The sequence below is a fragment of the Eubalaena glacialis genome, chromosome 10 (genome assembly GCF_028564815.1).
Source record: "Eubalaena glacialis isolate mEubGla1 chromosome 10, mEubGla1.1.hap2.+ XY, whole genome shotgun sequence".
In the NCBI taxonomy this organism is placed as follows: domain Eukaryota; kingdom Metazoa; phylum Chordata; class Mammalia; order Artiodactyla; family Balaenidae; genus Eubalaena; species Eubalaena glacialis.
This window is the reverse complement of record NC_083725.1, coordinates 40,341,864-40,368,071: the sequence shown is the minus strand read 5'-3', so window position 1 is coordinate 40,368,071 and position 26,208 is coordinate 40,341,864. Positions and strand designations below refer to the sequence as shown.

General features: G+C 37.8%; 1 protein-coding gene across 2 annotated transcripts in view; it reads right to left on the bottom strand.

Annotated features, from left to right (window-relative positions):
• PDGFD (platelet derived growth factor D) overlaps positions 1-26,208 on the bottom strand; it is a 230,294-nt gene that overhangs the window by 69,846 nt on the left and 134,240 nt on the right. The window contains exons 2-3 of one of the 2 annotated variants that reach the window (XM_061202621.1): positions 6,614-6,818; positions 3,351-3,531 (exon numbers count right to left, since the gene is read on the bottom strand). In XM_061202621.1, coding sequence (XP_061058604.1) covers positions 3,351-3,531; positions 6,614-6,818 — 386 coding nt within the window. The remainder of the gene's footprint in view (positions 1-3,350; positions 3,532-6,613; positions 6,819-26,208) is intronic. The other variant, XM_061202622.1, reaches the window with a different exon arrangement.

Genomic DNA, 26,208 nt, shown 5'->3' with positions numbered 1-26,208 from the left:
TGTAAAACCAAAAGGTAAGAGACCCATTCTCTATCACACCATTAGTAAACTGGGGAAATTTCCTTTGATCCAAAGTGTGCTTTACAGCAAAGCTCTGGTCCCCTATGGATGTGCTGCCTTGCCCTAGGAAAGACTGTGATAGATGCTGTAAAAAAAAGGTAGACAATTGAATTCCAAGCACACCAAACAAAATTGTAATAAAAGAATAATTGCTAACCAAAAATAAGTGATCAGGATGTTAACCATTAGTCAGTCTCCCACACTTTGCTGGAGTGAAAAATTGACTAAAAATGTACACTAGACTTGGTATTCCAAAAACGTCATAAGCATGAACCATGTAGATGTGATTCCAGTGTAGTGGGCTCTTATGGTCCTGGGCACCTATAACGTACAGCCTCAGCGGAGGCCCTTGTACAACTGGAGAGTCACTAAGGTAGGAAGAAGAGAAATGTTTGATGGAAGGCTGAGAGATAGAAAGGTAGAGATGAGAAGGGAGGTGGTCTTTACCTATCCAAATAGCTACTTGCCATTTTCTAAGAGCACTGTGATTGCTCGGGAACTATTGCTCAAATTTCCCCAGCACCTGCCATTCCTGAAAGGAGGGATTGCAAAACAGCTGCCTCCAAACTCTACAGGCTTTGTGGGCCTGTACAACATTTAAAAAATCATTATTTAAATACACTTAAAGAAGGCTTGCCATTTTTTCCAGTTTTATGAGATATAATTGACATATGGCACTGTATAAGGTGTACAGCATAATGATTTGACTGACATACATCGGAGTTTGCCATTTTTAATCCCACTGTCTCCCTCTAATTTTATATCTGGCTCACTATGAATTTTAAGTCTGGGCTCTGTAGCATTTGAGTTCATAATCTCTGCTTTAAAGTTTCTCCGAGAAAAATTTAAACATGAATAAAATGACTTTTCCAAAACATTGGTCAAGGCATAAATGATCCCTGTTGAACAAGAATCAAATGCAAGAGTTTATCAAAAAGCCACACAGATCTAGAGTTTATATACACCTGCAGGTTAATAAGCTCACTCCACCTCTTGGAATTCAGCCACCAAAGCACTTTGGCCCTAACTGATCATATTTAGTGCCAGAAGCCAATTAGGAGCGGAAAGAGAGCCTGGAGCTATTTTCAATGAATGCAGACCAAGAGGCTGTATAACAAAAAAGTTATGACTACCATCATTTCTAAAAACACAACTGAATGTACTGGTGGAGGTGAATAAGTAAGTGAGTGGAGTCATGCCAAACGGTTTACATCCATACTACAAAGGCTGTCCGATATTCCACTTAACATTGGCTAGGAAATGAGTGATGAACCTGTACTGTAACCCAAAGCACCTCAAACAAAAATATTCATTCTTCCCTAAATCCACACCTGCACTGCCTTTTTCTACAGAAAGGAGTTATTTTGCCTTAAAGATATGGTGTTAGAGTTAAGGTGTTTCTAACTGACTTATGGACCATTTAACTTAGTCGTAACCAAAGCTTCACAAAAAGTATACACATGGGGCTTCCCTGGTGGCGCAGTGGTTGAGAATCTGCCTGCCAATGCAGGGGACACGGGTTCGAGCCCTGGTCTGGGAAGATCCCACATGCCGCGGAGCAGCTGGGCCCGTGAGCCACAACTACTGAGCCTGCGCGTCTGGAGCCTGTGCTCCGCAACAAGAGAGGCCGCGGCAGTGAGAGGCCCGCGCACCGCGATGAAGAGTGGTCCCCGCTCGCCGCAACTAGAGAAAGCCCTTGCACAGAAACGAAGACCCAACACAGCCAAAAATAAATAAATAAATTAATTAATTAAAAAAAAAAAGTATACACATGAGCACAAACAGGCCTTGATATGTTCAGGGGAAAAAAGATCCTTCACTAAGCCATTCTGACACAGCACCATTCCAACATGCTGAGCCTGCTTTGTCCATGAACAATTGAGAACAGATGCATCACTGAACACATTAAAAGCAAAGACATGTAGAAACCAAAGGTTCACACTTCCACTTTAATGCTGAGCAGCACTGCGTGAGTGTGCAGTAATGTATATCATCCTTGATGGATTATTTTCAAATTAGAACTGGAACCAGTATCACCACATGCTATTTTTTCATTTATAGTATTCTGATGTAGAATTCACTTTGTGTTTAACCACTCATCATAACGCAAAAAGAAAAAGAGAAAAGAAACCACATTAGATTAAAAAAACCAAGATTTTTCCTACTGTAAATTTAACTCATAAGAGGAAAAAAAAAAAAACCCAAATTGACTCCATTTGTAGTACTGTGTTCTGTTTCTGTTTCATCCACACTTTGAAAAGGGATAGCAGTAAACTGAATGAGAGTTAAAAGACGTGGCCAGGAGAGCAAAAGGCAATATGCTATGAACAACTGAAGGATTCAGGGATATTTAATGTATCCTAAACGTAATGTATAGGCAAAATTATCCCAATATCCCCCTGGGCTTCATCTGTAACACCCAGTACTTCTGTCTTATTATCATTCTCAGTTGTTATGGCTTCTAATTGTCATTTCCACCAGACTATCAGCTCCAGGAGGTTCAAGAACCCTGTCTTCTTGCTTGCCTTTGTATCTACTACACCTATCAGAATATTTGTCAATAAGAAGGAACTTTATATTGTTCTACTAATGAATGACTGAGTAAAGAAGACCCATGACCATGTGTGACCCAACAACTAGACTTAACTACAAGGTAGATTATGCCGCAATATGAGGTTGAAGATTTTCTAATAGTTAGAACCATATAAAGTTGGAAATGGCTGCTGAGGTGTTTAAGCAGAGGTGAGACCACAAATAAGCATGGGTGTAGTAAACAAAAATCAAACCTTGGGTCCTGAATTATACCTTCCAATTTTTAAGATACTTGCTAACCCTGAGGCTCTATGATTATAACACAGGCCCTTCCCAAATTTGAGTCATAATTTAAACTAAAATCATTGGGACTCTTCTGTGATTAGAATTACATAGACAATTTTTCAAACCAAGAGGTTCAATTCTCACTTACCTTCTATTTGGCTGTACATTTATTTTGCTCCAGTTGAATCAAAGGCAATATGGTATATGCTTTACTATAAACTATTTTACTTTTTCTATTCACTATGCTTTCTTTCAAAACGCATGGGGCCAAGCATTGACTTAACAGAGCTAAAATGGCATTTCTCACTAAAGAAGGCTTTAACATTTTGGCCACAAGGCAGGGACAAAGCATACCATAGACAATTAACACAGTTCATTCACTCTCACACCACTGAATTTAATCACAGAAAATGATCTCTATACTTCATGTAACCAGTGTCTGCTTTTAATCATAGGGTGGTTAAGCTACTTACCACAACAGAATAATAAATCTTGAATCCAGGTTTAGCCACAAAGTAGTCATCAGACTTGAATGTTATTTTAATCTGGTTTGTTCTTGATGTTATCCTTGGAGGAACTTCCTTGTGTCCACACCATCGTCCTCTAATAACGGTGCTGGTTTCAGATATATCTTCAACTTCCACAAAATCATACCTAGTACCAATTTGACATAAACTTTGATTAAACTAGACTTTGAAATTCATACTTTCACTGAGAAATTGAAACTAACATATGTGATTTCTCGTGACCTATCATCTGAAATGAAAATTATAACCTACAGATATTTTAGAAGGAAAACTAGTTTTTGGATTACGTTTCTCAAATTCAAACTTCAACAATCTATTCTGAGGAAACACCCTTACACACTTTTAGCCATAACTCTTCCTAAATTGTCAAAACTCAAAATGGGCTACTTTCTGAGCATCTGGCTCATAATGTTTTCCTGGAAAAACTAACAAGTATAATCTATTGTCATACTTTAGGAGATGTAGCTCTAATTATATACCCAAATATTTACATATCAAGTTTTTAAACAAATTCCCACTTTGAATTAATTTACCGCATCCAGCGTTTCCTTAAGAAAGGAAATGATCTATACCTATACAGCACATAAAATCAGCACTCTCATTGTAGAAAATAAATGGTAAAATAAAATAAAAGACTATTTTCTCTTTTTGGAAACTGTCTTTTGGAAGGATCGTATCATAAACTATGACATTTATCATAATGGAAACACATGACTTTGAGGAGGGATGTGCACTAGCCAATATTGGAAATATCTGGGCTATGTGTGAATGAGGGTAAGACCATGGGTTCACCACTGGCACTAGTCAGAGAAACACAGAATCCCAGGATTGAAGAAGACAGGAGAGGCGTTTTAGATGTTCCACAGAGTTGTTTGAATCCTCAAAGTCCCTCCACAGCATCTCACTTTTTCATCACATAATAGGACATCTTCAGTGACCAAGCTGACATCTTCTAGGGATCATTTATTCTATTTTCAGACACCCAAGATCTTAAAACATTCTGCTTGAGAGCTGAACTCTGTGCCTTTCAGTTCTGGACATCCGTGTCTCACTACTCCAATCTACCTCTCCTCAAATGACTTCAGATGCTAAAGTCACAATGCAAACGAGCACTCAGGGTGAGCATTCAAGGTGAACAGTGGCAGAAGTCTCATATCTATTTTATATTTTCCTGTCACGATTGCCAAAAGGAATCAGCATGAGAACCATCACGTCTGAATATGAAGAAAATTCAGTACAACTTTACTGGTCTTACCCACGCACCTCAGAGCTCTTATTGGATCAGGCAGGGTGATCTAAGGAGGAGGTGAGCATAATAAAATGGTTACTAAATTTCATTGACAGTGATCTGTGAGGCCTTTATGTCCTTTGCCTCAGTTTCCTAATGAGCAAAATAAGAAGGTTTATGTAATTCTACCAGCTGAATATCTCTTGGGTGCTATGTAAATTAACTACTTAATATACGGTGTTGAAAAGTGAAAAGCACTAAGAAAGAATCGCTATTACGGCAATAAAATATTACAATGTAAACATCAAGGAGGTTTGGAACAGATGGGAGGAAATCAATTGCATTTCATTTTATATACAATACATGTGAATCATATTTATTGCACAAAGCAAGAATATACTTGGAACTTTGTTAATAATGCAAGAGGTCACTTTTGTTTTTTAAAAAACACAACATCAGCACAATTTTTACTCTGGGTCTGAAGTCAAAAGAGCACCATTTTGGTTCAGGGAGGGTCCTGAGGCAGGTCTCTGATCTGCCTCTTTCCCTGCTTCCTCTCCTCTTTACCTCTTACTTCTCTACCTCCCTCCATAAATTTTGAGGAGCAACTTGATTTGATGAAGGGTCTGGAAAAGAAACCATCCTAACTTCCTCTCCTAGTTTTAAGGTCAGGATGCCAAAAGGGCTCAATCACCACCAGATCAAAATCCTGCTCTGCAGTGGAGACCAGTGTCTCTTCAATGACATCACCTTTAATAATCCTTTTTTTTAAAAAAATATTTTTATTGGAGTATAATTGCTTTACAATGTTGTGTTAGTTTCCGCTGTACAACAAAGTGAATCAGCTATAAGTATACATATATCCCCATAATAGTGGCTTTTCATTTGTTTCCAAGGTCTTTTTTTTTTTTTGAGCACAGAAAATGAGTTCTCCCTTTCAAGGTTGAAAAGACACAAGGTCTCTTCAAGCTTATTCTCTTTGTAAATATTAACTGGCTCTTCCTGCATGTATTCATCTCTGCTTTCTGGCATACATTACCCTCTATGGTCCTAGAAAGTAACAGTCACTGCTGTTATTCTTGAAAAAACAGCAACATAATAAAAGCTGTCAGCATAATAGACATGCAATAAAGGACAGCCAAATTTGAAGTACCCGATTTTTATTATTCAAAGTAAAATAAACCTGCTGAAAGAATTTAGCAGTTTAGTAGTAGTTCATTGGCAATGCAGAACAAGTTCGTGCAGTAAAGTACAGAAAGGAAAAAGAAAATCCTCTGCATGTTACACATGCTAATTAAGTGAATAAGATGCTGTGAGCGGACAATTCAGAGAACAACAGCCAGGGCTTTCTCTGATAAACACGTTAAGAAGGGAGAAGATTATCAGGCGCAGCTTTCATCTTCTGCTGACCCAGAAACTACAGGAAGAAACAGACCTCTGAGGAGTACACTGATCCTGGGAGGTTGCCTTCTCTTCCTTCTTACACATATCTGAGGCCTTAAAATTACGATTTCAGGTAAGGACCTGACAGGGTCCTTGCCATCATCATCTCCCAGTGCTGGGTCAGTTCCTGGAGCCCAGCAGGGGAATACATTCCTTAAGCCCTGGCAGGCTTGCACCAGAGCCATGTGACATGGCGCAGGTGACCCGGGATATTGGATGCATCTACCTGCTCACTAGGCCTGGCCAAGATAGGGGCCCCCAGATTCCCCCCTTCTCTGGGAGGCACACAGCCTGGCTCTGACAATTGCAGGAGTGAGTTTCTGTGAGTCATGCCAGGTTACCAGGCTTTCTGCAGAGGCAGTCTGCGCTCTGATTTATTTTGTCCATTAGGACTGACATGAAGGCTTTTTGAAAAAGAAGTCGAGTATCTCGGATAGGTCCGGAGGGCCCAAAAGAGAAGTCTGACGTGACGTTTTAAATCTGTCTTTTTTTTCTACCTTGGAATTTTACCCTAAAATGGATTTTATTTCCCACTTACCTACAGATATCATTTTCCGCTTCCTCTAATCCAAACTGATTGTCAAAGGCTAGCTGTATCCTTGTTTTCTCCTGGGAATGGAGCCGCCAGGTCAGAAGCAGGTTCCTGGGGTAGCTGTTTGGGAAGCGGGGACTCTGCACATGGCCGTGTCCTGTCACCTGGATGGTTTCATCTCTTCGGTACAAGTCTGTGAGGTGATTGCTCTCTGTTAGTAGTCACAACTTGTAGAAATTAGTATGTTGCTCCAATTACAGGAAAGCAAAAAAAGAACAGTTTAAAACACATCACATTTCAAAGCACTTCTTGATTTTGTTTAAAAACATAAGGCCAAATGGCAGCCTTGTGGTTAAACAAACAACATCCATATTTTTTCTATTATCCCCTACCTCCCCAAATTCTTCATAAATCTAGACTTGATGCCTAATATTTTGTACTTTGGGAGCTCTCTTAACATCATTTTTGACAAGCAAAATTAATGATTATCTCAGAACTCAGGCTCATTTCAATTGGAATTAAAATTGAGCAAATACTTTCAAATAGTTCATCCTTCCTCTTTTCCATGTAATACAGCTGACCCTTGAGCAACACGGGTTTGAACTGTGTGGGTCCGTGGATTTTTTTCAATAAATACATATATGTACTGTAAATGTATTTTCTCTTCCTTATGATTTTCTTAACAACATTTTCTTTTTTCTAGTTCAGTTTATTGTAGAGTACGGTATATAATACATATAACATACAAAATATGTGTTAATCAACTGTTTATTTAACAGTAAGGCTTCTGGTCAACAGTAAACTATTAGTAGTTAAGTTTTGGGAAAGTCAAAAGTTATATGTGGATATTTGACTGTGTGGGGTATTGGCACCCCTAAACCTCACTTTGTTCAAGGGTCAACTGTACAAACAAACATTTTTTTTTCATTGACAATGTAACAGTATATCTTCAACGATTAGCCCAGGAGATACTCAATAAATATTGTTGAATGAATGAACAACTGAGTGAAAAACAAATTAAAAGAATCTAATGATGTTTAATGACCATTTATTTTATAATCAAATGGCATTTTCCAGTTGTTTCTCCATCATAAAAATCATACTTTTTTGGCCTTCGTTTTTGGTGACTTAAAATAGTTCCAATTCAAATTCTATTTTCCATATGTTGTATAATAAAGAACTTGTCTGATCTTTGTCCTGGGTTCCTAAAAGGGAACTTCTGAACCCTTAAAATTTCCCAAGTGATCCAAGTGTCTTTGTTATTCATGGTAGGCCCCTGGGGCCATACCTGATTTTATGCTAATGAGGTGATTCTCTGTGGGCCCTTCAGTAGTTTCAGGATGGGGACTGGCTATAACAGAAAGACCAATCATGTGGCTTTGAGCTCTGATATCAGCCTGACTTCCCAACCTCCCTGGAGGTAAGAGGCCTTGGAGCCCTAGCCTGTTGCCACCAATTCAATCAATCATGTCGACAGAATGAAACCCTTATAAAAACTCTTGTCACTGAGTCTTGGGTAAGCTTCCTGGTCCGTGATACACACTGATGTGCTAGGAGGGTGACATGTCCTGAGGACATGAAGCTTCATGATTCGGACCTTCCCAGTCCTCACCCTACAAGTGTCTTTATTTGGCTGGTCCTGATTTGTACCCTTTATCGTAAAACTGTAATTGTAACTATAGTGCTTTCTTGAGTTCTATAAGTTGTCCTAGCAAATTATCAAACTCGAGGGGCTTATAGGCAACCCTGAATTTATAGTCAGTTGGTAAAGAGTATGGGTAACCTGGGTACCTCACAATTTTCAGTGGGTGACTGAAGTACAGTCTTGTAGGGACTAGGCTCTTAAGCTATGAAATCTGACCTAACTCCAGGTAGTTTGCTTCAAAACTGCACCGTAAAGTGAACCCATTTTTCCTATCTCCCAATGTCCAGAGTTCTTTGCACTTGAGATTTTGACTTTTTAGGCCCCTCTGTAAGCAGAACTCCAGCCACAGTCTATTTATGTCCTCCTGCAGAGAGTTTACTCCGAAGCCTATAATTCAATGAGCTTAGTCAGGGAGGCCTAAATTGCTGGTGGAAACCACTGAAAGGTTGGGCTGCGGAGGGTGGTTGTTAAAGCTTCCAAAATAAGAGAAGGAGAGTGAACAAGGAATCAGAATGTGAAATGCAAAGGCTTCTCTCCCTTTTACAAATGTTCCGGTATGTATGAGAATTTCAACTTTTTTTTTTTTTTTTTGGCTAATTCAGTGTTTAATGTGTTGTGCTTGCCCAGCTAGCCTTTGTGTGGGAGACAGTCTTAGGAAGAGCAAAGGTGGCTGGAGGAGCTGATGTCCCCACTCCCTGCATCTCGACTAGGAGATCAGAGCACTGGCTCTGCAGTCATGTCACCGTGCTCTGGTCCCAGAGCTAATGCTCTTAACTTCTGTGTAAGAGAAGGTAGTTTTCCTTCTTAGTCTGAAATTTGCTAGAGGCAATTTGAGATTCTTTGCTATCTGTAATCCACTTTGACTTCTGAATCACATTGTTTATATATAATTTATAACTTCATGCCAAATTCAGTGCTATTCTTAGCAGAAGAGTTGTAATGAATTATAGATACAGAGAGCAACCTATCAGGTTAAACCTGAGATAGCTACCAAGTGTTATATACAGAGTCACATTCCTGAATGAAGGCATTTACTTTGGTGTTCCAATAGTAACTGACATTTATGGAGCAATAATTGTGTGCCAGGCATTCCAATAAGTTGTTTAAACTATTTCATTTAATCCTCACAACAACTCTATGCAATCAGTAATATCCCCACTTCACAAAGGAGGCTCAGAGAGTTTGACACTTATGACCTCAGGGCACAAAGCAGGTGGTGAAATCAATATCTGACCCTAGACAGTCTATCTTCAGCACACACACTCTTAACCAGAACACTGTACTAGTTGTTAAACTATAAAAATATGAAATATGTCATTTTTCATAGAGAGGGAATAATTTTGATTTATGTTTATATGGCAAGAATATAAGTTCTTATTTTATATTTTAATACAGAAGGAGGTTCACATCCTCATAACTTTGAGTTATGCATTGGATGTTTTTTAAAAAGCGAATTAAAATGAAAGGGAAAAAGCCAAAATGTTTTGTCTATTCTGTCCCTAAACCTTTAAGCAAACTCAGCGCGCCCAACCAAGTATCCCGGGAGCTCATGAAATCACTGCAGGCACTATTACTTACTCTGGGATTCATCTAGAACAACTGTTGTTCTCAAAGTGTGGTCCCCAGACCAGCATCATCACCTGGGAGCTTGTTAGAAATGTAAATTATCAGGCCCCATCCCAGACCTACTGAAGCAGAAATGTTGGAGGTGGAGCCCAGCACTACTGTTTTAATAAGCCCTCCAGGTGATTCTGATGCCAAAAGTATGAGAACCACTGACCATCTCATACCTTCTACTCTTCTGCTTCTTATTCTTGATTTCCTTGGCTCCTTCACTGCCTTGCTTTGACTCCATACCTCACATCTGATTTTTCTTCTTACCTCCCTGACTGATGATCTATCTTGGATTCACTTTCCTGTCTTTGACCTTGAAACCTTCTCTGGGGCATCGTTTTTGATACACAATGACCTAGGGTAAGAGCTACGTACCTTAGGGTCTTTGACCCCTTATCTAACTTTCCCCATTTCATGGAATAGTCATTCCTGGTCCTAATAGATGCATTTGGTAATCATCGTCACAAATTACGTGCAAGGAGAAACGAAATCACAAATAATGGTAGTACTTTTATTTCTTCTTCTCAGATCATAATATTATCTATGACAACATAAGATCCAAAGGGTAAATGCTGAGTTATTAGAAGTAAGGGTTAAAATATTTCATCAATGATTCCATAGGAACAAATAATGATATCTCTGCAGACTGTGCCACCTCACACAAATTCAGTGGAACAGTACAGAAATACTCATTTGTCCCACTGTCTCCATAAGACATCCAGGAGCCAGGAGCATGACTGATAGTCACAAACCCAATGTACCGCAGCTAAAAGCCAAAAGCAAACAATGGTCATTGCGTCAGGAAATGCCTAACTTGCAAAGGGATTTATTATAACATTTCATTTGTAAAATGGCTGTTTCATGATCATACCATACATCCTAGGAACAATGTTTGCCCAGAAATGTAGGTTGAGTGTTATATAAACCAAACAGTACCACTTCTGCTGCTAAACAACCACAATGTGACCACTTAATTTTTGTGGGGTGCAATATAGTTTACAAGCATCCAATTTTGTAAGTCTATCGTAAATATAAGTTGACAAAAAGTAAATATCATCGCAGTAATTATCATGGCTTTCATTCTGCTTTTTTCTTTTAAATTTAATTTTTTTATATTACTTTAACAGGTAATGAAACCAACACACAGAAGTTAAAGTGATTTGCTGTAAGTCAGAAGAATGGAAGGGTGGTCTGTGGAAGAGTGGAGTCTTGAATTCAGCTCCATCATGTTCTAGTTCTGGTGACTTGCCCCACTACAACAAAGAGCAGCATCAGACACACCATGTCATCTTTCTGGCTTCTGTTTCCTAAGCTAATAGTTTAGGGGGCTGGGATAACGTGACACTTAGAAAGATTTTTTTCAGGTCTAAATGACATGACAACTCAACAATTTTCTTTCAAGAAGACAGAACTGCCAGTGGTTTGACTGTGACTAACAGACATGAGTGAGGCAATAATGAGACAAGAGAGCCTGAAATCCAAAATCTTCAGCGGGCTAAACAGACACTTTTCCCATCTAACAATGGTAGTATATATAGTTGTATGCTGTCATTGCTGTCATCTAAAACAAGGGTACAAATGGACATTTCTTTTTTTTTAATTTTGTTTTCTTTTTTTAAAATTTATGTATTTTTTGGCTGCGTTGGGTCTTTGCCCGCTGCGTGCGGGCTTTCTCTAGTTGCAGCGAACAGGGGCTCTCTTCGTTGCGGTGCGCGGGCTTCTTATTGCGGTGGCTTCTCTTGTTGCGGAGCACTGGCTCTAGGCACGCGGGTTTCAGTAGTTGTGGCACACAGGCTCAGTAGTTGTGGCTCACGGGCTCTAGAGCACAGGCTCAGTAGTTGCGGCACAAGGGCTTAATTGCTCCATGGCATGTGGGATCTTCCCGGGCCAGGGCTCAAACCCGTGTCCCCTGCATTGGCAGGCAGATTCTTAACCACTGTGCCACCAGGGAAGTCCCACAAATGGATATTTCAACAAGTTGTTCAAACATATATATGAAAAACTTTCTTATCAACTAGAAAAGTGCCCCTGGCACGTAACTGGCCACTTAGCCTATCAATTTGTGCTGAACACATTGTGGAGGAATGTAAATAAATCCTTTAGTGTAGACACAATGTATTCTATGTTTTGCTTTTTTTAAAATTTAAGTAGAGGCTTCTCTCTGAGGCTGGTTAGGTATAAGGATTAAAAAAAAGATACTAAAAGATGCTTTATAATTTCTTTGACAGTTTCATAGGAAAGTAAAAAAAAATTATATGCAGACTATTACATGTCTTGAGGGAAAGGACTATGTCTTGTTTACCAACGTAACCCCAGAGCCTCACCAGTCTGGGCATATGGAGACTTTCAAAACAGATCTGTTAAATACATACATAGATGAATGGTTACTGCAAATAACGCATATGCAGAGTTCTTAAACACTGAAAGGCATTTTGAGGTAAGATAACAAATAAAAGGCAGTTTTATCAGAAATAAAGTTGAAAAATACCCAAATATTTTATTTCTAAGAAATTTAATTTTGATGTAGCTGGTATGCCTGACGTTTGTGGGAACACATTTAGCATGAACATTAAAGGACTACTTTGGAAAGAGTTCCATTGAAATGATCCTGCTTGCCATCTGGCTCAGACATCAATTATAAAATAACTGCCTCTTTTTCTGCACTATTTCCATCAAAACCTATACTACCAGGCTCACCAGAGTCAATCCACACCACCCTTTAAAAAGCTGTGACCAAGAAAGAAGAGAAGAACAATCCTGGACTAAAGCAGGAGAGTTTGTTGCTATAGCTGGGATCTACTCTCAGATCTATCCAGCAATATATGAAATCAGGTGACTGATTAGATCAGTCTAATGATCTGACTAGATCCCCCAGGTTCTCATCCTATGCAACCGTCTAATTTAGAATAGCGAGCTCAGCAAGACTAATCAAGAGTCAAGCCTGTGACTGCCTAATGCACTATTATTATTATTACTAAACTACCTCTAATAATCTTTGCACTCTCCCTCAACTAATGACATCTTATACAAAAGTGTCCTAGAACGCAAAATAGTACCTTCATTGGCGAGACATCACGCAGTGTATTGTTGAAGAGGGGAAAAGAAACAAGGGAGAGATGGAGAACATAAAGGAGAGTAGGGCAGGAGTCCCTAATTTTAAAATGAATACGTCAATTTGTAGAACAGACCCTAAAATACACAATTAGGATTAAACTGAATTTAATTAGATAATTTTTCATAAATTATCTCCTAACTTAAAAAGCACAGGGCTGGAGTCTCACCCTGTGAACTGCTAAAGGCGAAAATTAGACTTTGTAAACAATGTTAGTTTAAAAATCAGCATGAGAGCATTTTCAACATTTTTTTCCTCAGTGTTTCCTGAGGACTGAAGCTTGCAATCAATGAACTAAATTCCTCCTGGGACTGCCAGCGGGCCAATCTTCATTAAGGAATTTTTGGTTAACACCTGGCCCATGGTCTGGCAAGAACCAATCTTCCAAAAGCCTGTAACAGCTCTCTAAAAACAACCATTCCCTGTGCTCCCTCTGCTTTTAAGCAACTCAAGAGCAAAGCTGATTAAACGTCAGACATTTATTTAGAATTCTCTAGCAGAGATTTTTCTAATAACTCAGTAGTAATACAAAACCTTTCTGTTTATAAAGGTTTGAGGAGGAGGGAGTTGGTTGTTTCCCAGTTACATACCTTTTTATTTTTAATTATAATTCCCTTTCGCACAAACCAAAGTGTTAATGTTTTATAAACAAACTTCCTCAGAGTAAAAATTTGGAGATGATATTTTTGGAGAGTAATCAATTGATAAATGCCTGAGCTCAAAATTATTCTTCTTTAAAAATCTGAGTCCATCAAAAAAGAAAAAAAGAGTATCGTAAAGTCCTTTTGAACATTTTCCAGTAACAGTCACCAGGAGTGTAGTAATGCCCAAAGTACTACATTGATATTTACTATTCCTCACCTCACTAGATCTTTTAAGGAACAAGGATTTGTCTTGTTATTGTACAACAGCGAGCAATTATACTCTTTCCTTCAAGACCACTTGTATTTTATAGGTAGATTATAGAAGTGATTATAAAATTACATTAAAATGGAAATAATTTTTGGTCTAAGGTTTTAGAAAATTAAAATCAGTGAAAATAAAGATTGCCCTAAAATAACTATGCTGTATTTTATCACATTAAGATAATTCAAATTAATTAATTCTCTGATAATTCTCTTCTACTATAGTCTCTTTGTGTTGTGATGTTGTTTACATGTAAAGGATGTGAAAAAAATGAAACAATAACATTCGGAACTGTGGCAGATGGGGAAGGGCAATGTTGAACGGCATGACAGAGAGTATCATAGATTAGGCTGCTGAAGAGCGAGATCTTTTCAATCATACCAACTTAACACACCCAGAAAACAAGACAACCCTAATGACAAAAATATCTGCTTTTCCCACTGCCAACACAGCTCAGAGATATAGGAAGGTAACAGGCAAAACAGAAAGAAAAGTCATTCACAGAAAGCAGTAGATTTAGTATTTTTTCTAGAAAACACTTAATATAGGAAAACCAACATTCTTAGAAACACTGTCAAGGAAAGCTACTTAAAGTATGAACTTTGATTATTCTCAAAGAGTGAGAATTCTCTGAAATTATTTTACAGGGTAAGTTTCTGGAAGACGTAATCAGTCCAACAAAGCTGATATGGAATTGAACAGTGTGCAACAGAGAAGCTGACCCTGAAATACCCTAATGTTTAAAAATTTGATTCGTGTGGCAAAGACAAAACATTTTGTCAATCACATCTGACTAAAGGGCTCATCAATTCCTAAGAGAAAACTAACTGGGAGTTAATATAAGAATCACATGGTTTATTATTTGTGGTATATATATATACATATATATATATATATATATATACACACACACACAAATTTATATTTATTATTAAAATATAAATTAACATGTACATTAGTTATATCTCATATATACATATAAACAAATTATGTATATCTATAATTGTACTTAAATGTTTATTAACCTATATGGCTTTAGTGCTATTTATAGATTCAGTCATTTTTCATTACCAGATTTCACTGAATTCCAGAACATTTTTTTCACATATTAATATTACAAAATGGAGAAATACCCTATGATTACTATTGAAAGTGACTGTCCAGCTGTTAGAAAGTAGAGCAAATTGGGACACAGCTGTCATAGCTTTTGTGTGTGCAAATCTAGTAATGCTCAGGAGATAACTGTTCATCTGATTTCAACCTCAGATATTTTCACTAGTAGCACCATATGTAGAGATGAATTATAGCTTATATTTGGATATCTTATTGTCATTTAAAATGCCTTTATAAAAGTTGCACTATGATGCAGCACTAAAATAAAAAAGTTTTTGTGCATATAAATGAGTAAGAAAAAAGGTGATAAATATAAATACAATAAAAAATGGAGGAATGGTATCTCATCCTCATTCTCTTGTAAAGAAATAATCAAGTGCTTTATAGGACCAAAGCTAAGATGCATACAAGTAAATAAAACTGAATTTTGATTTGTCATTGAGATTCAAGGAAACAAATTCCCTTCCCACCTCAGACAGAAAAAATAAAGGCAGTAGAAATGACTACATATCTCAGAATAGATCAAAGAATTATCAAAGCTATTAGATATTAATGCAAACAATTCATGTACTGTGATGGTGATAAACATCTATATGTCAAAAGCCAGTGACTTTCAAGATAGATAGTTGTTTAATATGTAAGTCACTTCAATCAAAAATGATACAACAATTAATTAAACAGAAAATGCATATGAATGCCCAGTATTCTTCAATGTTCTTTAAATTTCTTTTGGGCCCTAAAAGTGCTAAGCTAAGCACATCAAGATCTCTCTCTCTCTCTCTCTCTCTCTCTCTCTCTCTCTCGAGTGGCATGGACATATATACACTACCAAACGTAAAATAGATAGCTAGTGGGAAGCAGCCGCATAGCACAGGGAGATCAGCTCGGTGGTTTGTGACCACCTAGAGGGGTGGGATAGGGAGGGTGGGAGGGAGGGAGACGCAAGAGGGAAGAGATATGTGAACATGTGTATATGTGTGACTGATTCACTTTGTTATAAAGCAGAAACTAACACACCATTGTAAAGCAATTATACTCCAATAAAGATGTTAAAAAAAAAAAATCTCTCACACACACTCACACACACACACACACAGAGGTTACAAAAAGGTCATGTTACCTTGAAACTATGTGTCAATGCTGAAGGCCAAGTAATTTGAAGACTTCTGAGACAATTCAAAAAGCCTTGTACTTGGATTTTCACTGAGATAATAAAAAGCGGCCTTTTACTTTAATGGCTAAATTCATGCTACTATTTTTTTTAAAAAAGAGTTTTGTGTATGTTCCATGTGGATCTCTTTTCCCCACAAAAGCTATTAGTAAATCAATGTTGGGCTTTACAATGGACAGCATTTTAGAATGAGATGAGACTTTTTGTTTCCTCATCAAATCTCAAGCTATCAAGTCTCTTCAATATTGTTACCTGGTCTGGTGAGCCTCCTCCATGGATTCTTCCCTTGAACTACGCACAGTCATAGAGTAGTATTAGTCATGAGAGGTGAAATCATGCTGGCATAAGTCTCAGTGGTTGGTTTTTTTTTTTATTTTTTATTTTTTTTTTATTTTTGGCTGTGTTGGGTCTTCGTTTCTGTGCGAGGGCTTTCTCCAGTTGTGGCGAGCGGGGGCCACTCTTCACCGCGGTGCGTGGGCCTCTCACTATCGCGGCCTCTCTTGTTGCGGAGCACAGGCTCCAGATGCGCAGGCTCAGTAGTTGTGGCTCACGGGCCTAGTTGCTCCGCGGCATGTGGGATCTTCCCAGACCAGGGCTTGAACCCGTGTCCCCTGCATTGGCAGGCAGATTCTCAACCGCTGCGCCACCAGGGAAGCCCGGTCTCAGTGGTTTTAATAATAAAATTTTATTTCCTACTCACATTGCATGTCCACTTTGGGTTGATGGGGCTCTGCCTCCTGTTTTCTCACTCTGGGACCTGAGCTAATGAGGCATCGTTATTGTAAAATTAACAGTCATGGCAGAGGGAAATCAGAATATGAAGAATTGCCCATCAGTTTTTAAAATACTTCTGTTTACGTTTCACTGGCCAAAGCTAATCACATGGCCAGACCTTTACTTCTAGCAGAGTGGGTAACTGGAAGAAAGGGAGAACTGGAAACTGATGAACAGTGTTGGTGGCCACTGCAGTGGTTTACTTGCTTCCCACATACTACAGTGATGGCTTGGCTCATCTTGTTTTCCAACTGGCAGCGTGATCTATCCATACACTAAATAACATCTCATTGTTATTTTACTATAAATCATTTCAATGATGGTGGAAGACATGGTCAGGAGAGAAAAATAAGGGCAGAGGATTCATAGATGAAGACTTTATGACTACAGGGGCAGAAAAATTGTGCTGAGGTGCCTTAAAAGATATTTGAGTAAGTGCTCTTGATTTTCTTTAAAACTTGTCTTGTTAGAGATGGCAAATAGTTTACCCAGTAGGTAAACTCAGAGGTAATGGCTTCCTGCAGTACTATCTTAAAAAGGGTTCTGAACTTGTTTCTACATTAAATGGGGAAAAATGGAAATGATTAACAATGTCTAGTATAGGCCAAGAGACACAGAGACAGAATGGCATCCCTTGCTTATATCATTGATTTTAACACTGAATCATATTCTATGTCTCTTTGTTACTTTACATTTAGCTTTCTCTTGCTTGGTCAACAAGATTATAAATTTCTGGATAGTATTATTATCCACAGTGGGTATCTGATAAATACTTGTTGAATGAATATTTGCTTGGAAGTAACACAGGAAAATTGCGTAGTTTACGTGTTTGGGAGCAAAGAAATCTCTGGGCAAATTAAAGTTTGTAGCACATCTTTTACATATTCTTCAGAATATTGATGAATGTTAGGTTACAATAATAGTCTTCACAAAAGCTAGTATTTACTAAATATGTCCCAGGCATTACCATATGTGCTTAATGTTTATTAGCCTATTTAAAAGTCAAGGGAACCTTATGCATTAGTCCTCATTATTACCACTTACTCCGAAACAGAAAGTCACTTGCTTATATGTAGCAGAGGTAAATTTTATTTTATTTTTTATTTATGACATCATGACTTATTTTAATTGCATCACCTACTCTAAGTAGTAGACAGTCAGATTTCTGTAACCAGTTAAGCAGATCAAGAGGGGAGAACTGAACAAATGAGGTTAATATTCAGTGGATCTTCTTCTCCTTCTCATTTCAATACTTTATACATCCACTTATTCTGGTGCTGGTCACCACCATAGGCAAGCTTCTCTCTGGTGCTAGCACCATACACGGTTCCTAACATTTAGCAGATAACTTAAGTGTTTGCTGCAGGACTAAATAAATGAATAAAGAAATTGTATGAGCTGATAGATGATACTTCAGAAGAGATCATTTCCCATCTCAAATAAGATTACCCTTCTTACTCTCTATAACCATAACTGTAAAGCAAAAATTTAACAGCAAGGGGTAGGGGGAATGAGTGAAATACCTTGGGGAGATTAAGAGGCACAAACTTACAGTTACAAAGTAAATGCAACATGGAGCAGAAATGTAGAGCATGGAATATAATCAATAATATTGTAATGATTTTGTATGGTGACTTGACAGACTTAGTACAAAATGATCATGGTGATCACTTCGTAATGTACAGGAATATCAGATCACTATGTTGTGCACCAGGAACTAACATAGTGTCGTAGGTCAATTATACTTCAATTAAAAAAAATTAATAGTAAATAACTATGTTTAACTATGTTAAACAAGATATAATCATATGTTTGGAAAATATATACTGTACATCAGCGGTCCCCAACATTTTTGGCACCAGGGACCGGTTTTAGAGAAGACAGTTTTTTCCACGAACGGGGGGTTGGGTGGTGGTTCAGGCGGTATGTGAGCGATAGTTCAGGCGGTAATGCGAGCGATGGGGAGCGATGCGGGGTGGCAGATGAAGCTTCGCTGGCCTGCCGCTCACCTCCTGCTGTGCGGCCCAGTTGCTAACAGCCGGCGGCCTGGACAAAGGTCCGTAGCCTGGGACTTGGGGACCCCTGCTGTATATAATGGAGTCAGCCTGTCAAATTAGGAACTTGTAAATATTTTAATACATATTATCCTTTAGAGATTATTAAAAATGCTTGCAAAATCTGTGAAGGTGGTCAAAAGGTACAAACTTCCAGTTATAAAATAAGTAAATCCTGAGGATGTAATGTACAGCATAGTGACTATAACTAATAATACTTGTATATTTGAAAGCTGCTAAGAGAGTAGGTATTAAAAGTTCTCCTCACAAGAAAAAAATTTTGTAACTATGTGTGGTGATGGACGTTAACGAGACATGGTGGTGACCATTTTGCAATATATACAAATATTGAATCAATATGTTGTAGACCTGAAACTAATATAATGTTATACATCGATTATTTCTCAATAAAAAAATGCTTGCAATATACCCTTGGCTTACAAAACATATGTCAATATAAGTCAAGCTTGCTTTCTGGTCGGACCACTCCTGTGGTAATCTAAAATTTTTTTCTTTTTCGGATGAGATAGAAGAAAAGGTGTGACCTTTAATAAAGGACAATCCATACTAGCATTTAATGAATATTGAGAATGATGGAATTGTGTTTATATAAATTGCTAAAAAGGAATCTATCTGTGAACCCAAATAGGCATCTTCAGAGTCCTACTCTGGTTTATGCTAGAAAACTAGAAGACTATATGGGAAAAAATGACTAATGATATACCAGCATCTGTCTGGCTTCCCTGGGAACCCACATATATTAATAATAATCAGATAATCTCTCACATGTCTAGCAGAAAAGAAATCTGACGTTATTTTCTGGGACAAGACCCAAAGTGGTCCTCCACTCTACAAGCACTGACTGAGATCTTAAAAGAATGCCTGATGGGAATCAGGAGCTGCATTTAGACAGTGGAACCCTAAGTATGATGTTTTCACACTAAGATGATTCCACTAGGCAGAACGGGCAACATGTAAGTTCTTCTGTTACTACTGTTTTTGCAAAGGAAGAGAAAAGATAGATCGTTCTTCTCCCATCAACTTAAGTCCTTCTTGCCAGTCTGTTGCTCTGAACTGTTATTTTATTCATAAATCATGAATAACTGCTTTTAAATCTTACTAGATTTTATTCTGAAACACACTCAATGTGTGTTTCACAATGCTAACTTTTAAATTGAGCTAAAGTTACTAATCTTCTGTGAGATTGCTACAGATACCATGCTATTAGAAGCCAGCGACTGAAACAAGGTTCTATTTTCTTCTTAGATTGGCAGGATACTGCTTGAAAAAGAAATGAAGATTTTGTTTATTCTCCAGGGGTCTCAGGTGTGAACAAAGCTACATTTTAAGTTAGAAAATACCAATTTCAGAGGCAGGAAGAACTACAGGTCATCTCTTTCAGTATTTCAAGATAAAAAAGAAAGGTAAAAACAGCATTGCCTTTGCATCTGGAATATTAAAAAAAAGCATTTTAAAGCACCTGTGCACGTAGGAAAATTATCTATTTAACATTTTCCTTAAATAAAATAGTAAATTCAAAAGCATGACTTTCTAACGTCTCTACATTAGACCTAGGGATATATTTAAAATAAAATAGGGGCTTGGGAAGTGCAAAAACTGAATAAATTAAAAAGTACCAGAGTATTAGTATTCATTAAACCATTAGGATGGCATGTTTCACAAAATTATGATATCATGTGAGAATTTTGCATGGTTGTCCAACTTAGCTATTTCTGTTTTCACTTTTGGTTTAAAAAAGGGACTCAAAGACAATCCTTTCATGCATATAAAGAGCTTGCATGGAAAATACACTGAATACCAACTGGTTTTTACTATCCATTTCATATTTGTGCTACAGAGTCCAAAGCCTCGATAGAAACACATTCTCTCTCAATCTATCAACTTTTGAAGATTCGTAAGCTCTGAAGAAATATTTGCTGAATGAACCCTTCTGAGATTCTGCACACAGGGAGAGGTCTTTTACTTTATTTGCACAGCACCATGTGTTTAATCAATCCACTGATCTTATTATAGGCTAATTTAGGCTGCAAGTAACAGATGACCAAACTGAAAAATGATTTAATAAAATGTGTCCTGTCACATAGGCAATGTAGAGTTAGAACATATTCAGGGTTGGTTAATTCAAGGCTTTGCAACGTAGTCATGGGCTTCTACTTTTCTCTGCTGCCATCCTCGGTGTGTTGGCTGTTCTCAAAATGTTCTCCTCCAGCTCTCTCCTCCTCACAGGGTAGGAGTCAGAGGCCAAAGAAAGGGCTTTTCCCCACATGCGTCTCTTTTTAAGAAAGCAGAAATCTTTCTGGAACCCCCATGCCCACCCCAAGCAGGCACTCCCTCTGTCTCACTGGGCATATTTGCAAGTCTACTCCAGTCCCGGTAAGGGGAATGGAGTTACCATGACTGGCTCATACTCATACAACATACTCCCTGCGCTGGGGGCAGCTGAGCCTCCCCTGAAGCCCATGTCCACCCATCATGGTTCTGTGAGTAAGAAAAAAGAGGCAGGAAAGCGGTTGGAGTGGCCACTAATGGCAGTGATTTAAGAACTAGCGTGTTTGTCTGTGTTTTTATCAAGGAATAAAAGGCCACTTGAAAAATACATTCAACCAATACTTCCTGAGTGCATGCTACTTCAACGTGGACAGGGCACCATAACCACTGTTGGAATGAAAAATTAATATGACACAGTTCCTGCTCTGAAAACTGTGTTTATAATCTGTTTACTGGAAGAGACGTTAGTAGAAAAATCTTTCCTTCCACACTGGGCATGGAATGCCCCTCAAGAGGTATTGGTCATATTAAAGTGAATTCTGTAAGGAAATCCCTGACTTTTTTAGCCCTCAGAAATCTCTCTTGCCTTAAAACAATCTGTTAACATTCCTTGGGTGTTTTTCCTGTCTGTTTTATTATTCATTATATAGAAACAAGTGCTAAGGACATCAGATAGGAAGTAAGATTGACTTCTATCCACCGGAAGCTGAGTCTCGGTCCAGGTAGTCAAACGTTAGCCCTCATCTCCTGCTTTCTCCAGCTCAAGTTTCCAGTCTAGCATTCAATATAGCCTTCATCATTGTCCTGTCCAATGCCTCACACCCTCCATTATAAAAAATATAGTTCTTAAAATTAGGAATCTTCATAAACCCCAAATGCTTGAACACAAAAGTATTCAATAAACAGTAACTGAAGTTTGGAAGTTTTGAATTTTTCTCTCACAGGATTTTTTGTGGGTGCCTGACATATGTCTTACAAAGACTTATTCAGCTGACATTGCCTACATCTTTATCTTATTATGTATTTCAGGATACTAACTTTTGTGAAGAAGAGCTGAAGTCTTACATAGCTACACCCATGAGAGCCTTACAGAAAGTGCACAATATTTAATTGTTATGGGTGTTATAGACAGAATCCCTGGCATCTTCTGATGGGTCATTTTGTACAGGTGCATCTGTCACTTATACCTGTAGAAAGATTTGAAAACTAGTACAGTGACAATTGCTATTCTCACTAGTAATTATGGAACAGAGAGATTTTTAAATTTAAAAAAATAAACAGCGTACCTCATGATGATATGGTAAGTGGGAAAGGGGGGAGGGAATCAGAATTTCTTGGGTCAGGCATTGTGACAAAAAACTTAGCATGCACTACTTTATTGCCTTTGCCTAAAATACTCATTCGTTTCCTGTCCTCCATTTCCCAGAACGAAAGCTTCTGGAAAATAACGACTGGGTCTTGTTCATTGTTACATCAGGACATAATGGGAGCTGATAGGAGGCTTTCAATAAATATTTTTTGAATGAATGAAATTCACAGTATTCTTAAAGCAAGATATTTATGTGCATTTACATATGAGGAAGCAGTACAGGAGAAGTCAAGCAATCAATCCATTCGTTGACTGAGTAGGTTTCATTTGCAGTTTTGAAACCAGAATTCACAAACACTGCAGTCAAACTTATGACATGTACTCCTGCTAGACTGCTTTTGTAAACTAAGATGTCTTTTTGGGGTCTGGTCAATGCATGTGAGACCCTTTTCTTTGTGAATAGCGATCCAGGAGGTGCCCAGGTGGCCCCCAGTCCTCAGGGGTGAGCTACATTCAGCAATGTTTATAACCCATCATTGGGCCCCCGGCCCTTGAACATTCTGCCTGCTATGGTATGTCCTTTTCTGCCTCCCTTTCATGCCCCAGTGAATAAATTAATCCTTGAGTCTCAAATGCATAACACAGTGCCTGGCACAAGATGAGGCTGAGTAATATCTAGAAATAAATTATTCAATGATAATAAAAGGAAAAATTCTTCCTTACAGTAAATCAAATTCTACCACATTATGACTTATATCCATTTAACCATAAATTATTAACAATATTTATTTAGTCTTTATTATCCTGTGCAAAGTACAATAGTAGATATTATAGGGCACAAACACAAAAGACACAAATCCTAACAAAGCAAGATATATAGATGGAAAATCAAACACATTTAATCCTGAATGCCAACTCCAAAAAATTATGCGATTTTTCCTGGAGTAGTGCATTGAGAAGACTGCAGACATGTTCTAGGGGAAAGACTACCATATATAATTATTCACACCTACCCTGAGTGTGGAAGGGGGATAAAGGGTCATACACACATATTATATTTGCCACCTCTATTGTAAAAGGGCTAAGGTGAATAAGCTTTCTTAAAAATAAGTATGTTTGAATGGAGTGTTCTGTACTGCTTTCTACCTGTGTGTCTTTGGGAAGATCACCTAATCTCAGTGGCAGTTTCTTCATCTGCAAAACAGTGAGGACATTAACTTGTCCACAGGACTCCAAGGACCAAAAACAAACAAACAAATAAGCAAAAAAGACACGTGGAAATGCTTTATAAAATCTAAAGCAGAAACGAGAGAAATGTCGTTTAGCTAAACAGGCACACAGAAAAATAACACAAAGGAGTAAACAACGAATTCTACGCAGCAAACATTTTAGGAGTTCAGAGGATGGAGGCTTAGCCCAATTTATTGCTTCAAACAGAAGAAGTAACATATGTAATAGAATGTAGAGATGGAGACATACACTTAATCTTTTAAATTTGGCTTTCCTTGACACAATTTCTAGAAATGTTAGGCCCCAGAGCTATTTCCTTAATTTTTTTCTAATAAATCTGAGATAACTGTGGCTGTCGACATAATACTGAAAATATAAACCCCATTAAGTACGACCTGATTTTATCCATTTAATCTCCCAAAGACATTACAAATAATTTATTGATAGCTCCTAAATGAAAATAAAAAATGGAAAAATGTTTCAATCTAATAAGAATGAGATAATAGGTATGACAAAGCACATAAATATTAATAATAGCAGTAAGTATTTTATTGTATCACAGCTGTATTTTGGTACGTACCTTGTACAACGTCAGGGAACACAATAAATGTTTCTAGACTATGTTGAAAAAGGCAATGGAAAACATATTTTTCTATTTAGATCTAGGAAAATGACTATATTTTAAGAGTACTGAGCTTAGGATATGGTCATATTTTATACTCCCTTTTTCTTATGTCTTTACATAACTGCCAGGTTTCACATCTAGCTTAATATTATATTATTCCCTGCATGCATCTGTACTACTAATGGAATAGTTTCAAAAAGATAGGACCATTAATGCCAATATAAAGTTATTGAATTCATTATGTTTTAACTTCGGTTCTGGAGATTGTGTATGATCTATGAACTTGCTAGACAAGTTTTAGGGCAATGCTATTCAAAGTGCTTGTCTGCTGTGTGATGAAGAGCCTGCTGGGTTGAAAATCAACATACTGCTTCCTTTGTCAAAAATTTCTTGCTATAAAAAACAATTTTAGCAAACTAAACAACGCACTCAGGGTCATAGTTAATTTACATTTGGTGCAAGTTCCTTATCTTATTGTGGACTAAGAACAAAGGGTTCATGGGAATGGCAGCAGGTCCACGGATCACATTTGGGCTGCACTGGTCTAGGGAAAACTATAAATGGATTGATTCTCTGAAGTCTGATCTACAGAATCACTAGCCTAATTAGGTAGAGTATTCTAGAGCTTCCTCACACAGCATTGTTTTGAGAGAGAAAAGGGCACTGGGGCCAATTCTTAAGTGTATACTATGATAGATTTCATTACTGTTCCAGTTATTCATCCTTCCATAGTTTCCTCATTCTTTGCCATGTGACTTTCCTGTAGTCCCTCTAGAGTCAACCACTTCATTTTCCTGCCCCATTGATACTGCACTTGGGAATATGACTTGATTGAGACAGGAGAATTCATATCTAGCCTAATATTATATTAGGCTATAATATATATAGTACTGGTGTGTCAATTCTGAGCCTAGGCCTTAGGAGTCATCCTGTGTTTCTATTCAACCATCCTCTGCTTCTGCTAGTTCCATAAGAAGCACATATACTGGGTAGCCTATTAGGCTAACAAGGATGAGAGACACACGGAGCAGATGTGGATCCAACCTGAAGGTAGGAGGTAACACCATACAAGCCTAGTCTATGTATGTCAAACTCTATCTGACCCCAGATACATGAGTGAGAATAAATAATTTTTGTTTTAGGCCACTGAGCTTTGGGATGGTTGTTACACAGCTAATTCTGCAAATAGCTACTTAATGTATATACAAAAGGAAACTTTTAAGAGTCAAGGTGGAGGGGGTTGCTGAGATGAATAGTGTTGGAAAGGGTACACTCACACCCTGGCTACAGGCATGGTAGAAAAGGTATTAATAACTATGTTTATGAGTAGCACATTCAGCAGATGTTAAAAACTCCTGATTTCACAAGTTCTGAGTATCCCCATCAGGGCTCTTATACAAGGAAGGACCATTCTTCCTTATTTTCTTCCCAAGTGAATGTAGCAAGGAACAAAAACAGAATGTAATACACAGAGACCAGAAATCTGTTAATGAAAGAAGAATGTTTTGAACTGAGATATAAAAGACTTTAACCATTTACTAGAGAAGAGGAATTTTAATCTAATAATAGACATATATAAAGTTATAGTCTTCAGTTTGCTTTCTTAAAATAGTCATGCTAAAGTAGCAGATTCAACTGATTTCCTACTATTCTTTGTATTTTCCTTTCAAGTTCTAACTTAATGGATCCCATGTCCAAAATTCATAGTTGGACTCAACAGCTCAGAGAGACAACCACATTAATTTACATAGCTTCTGTG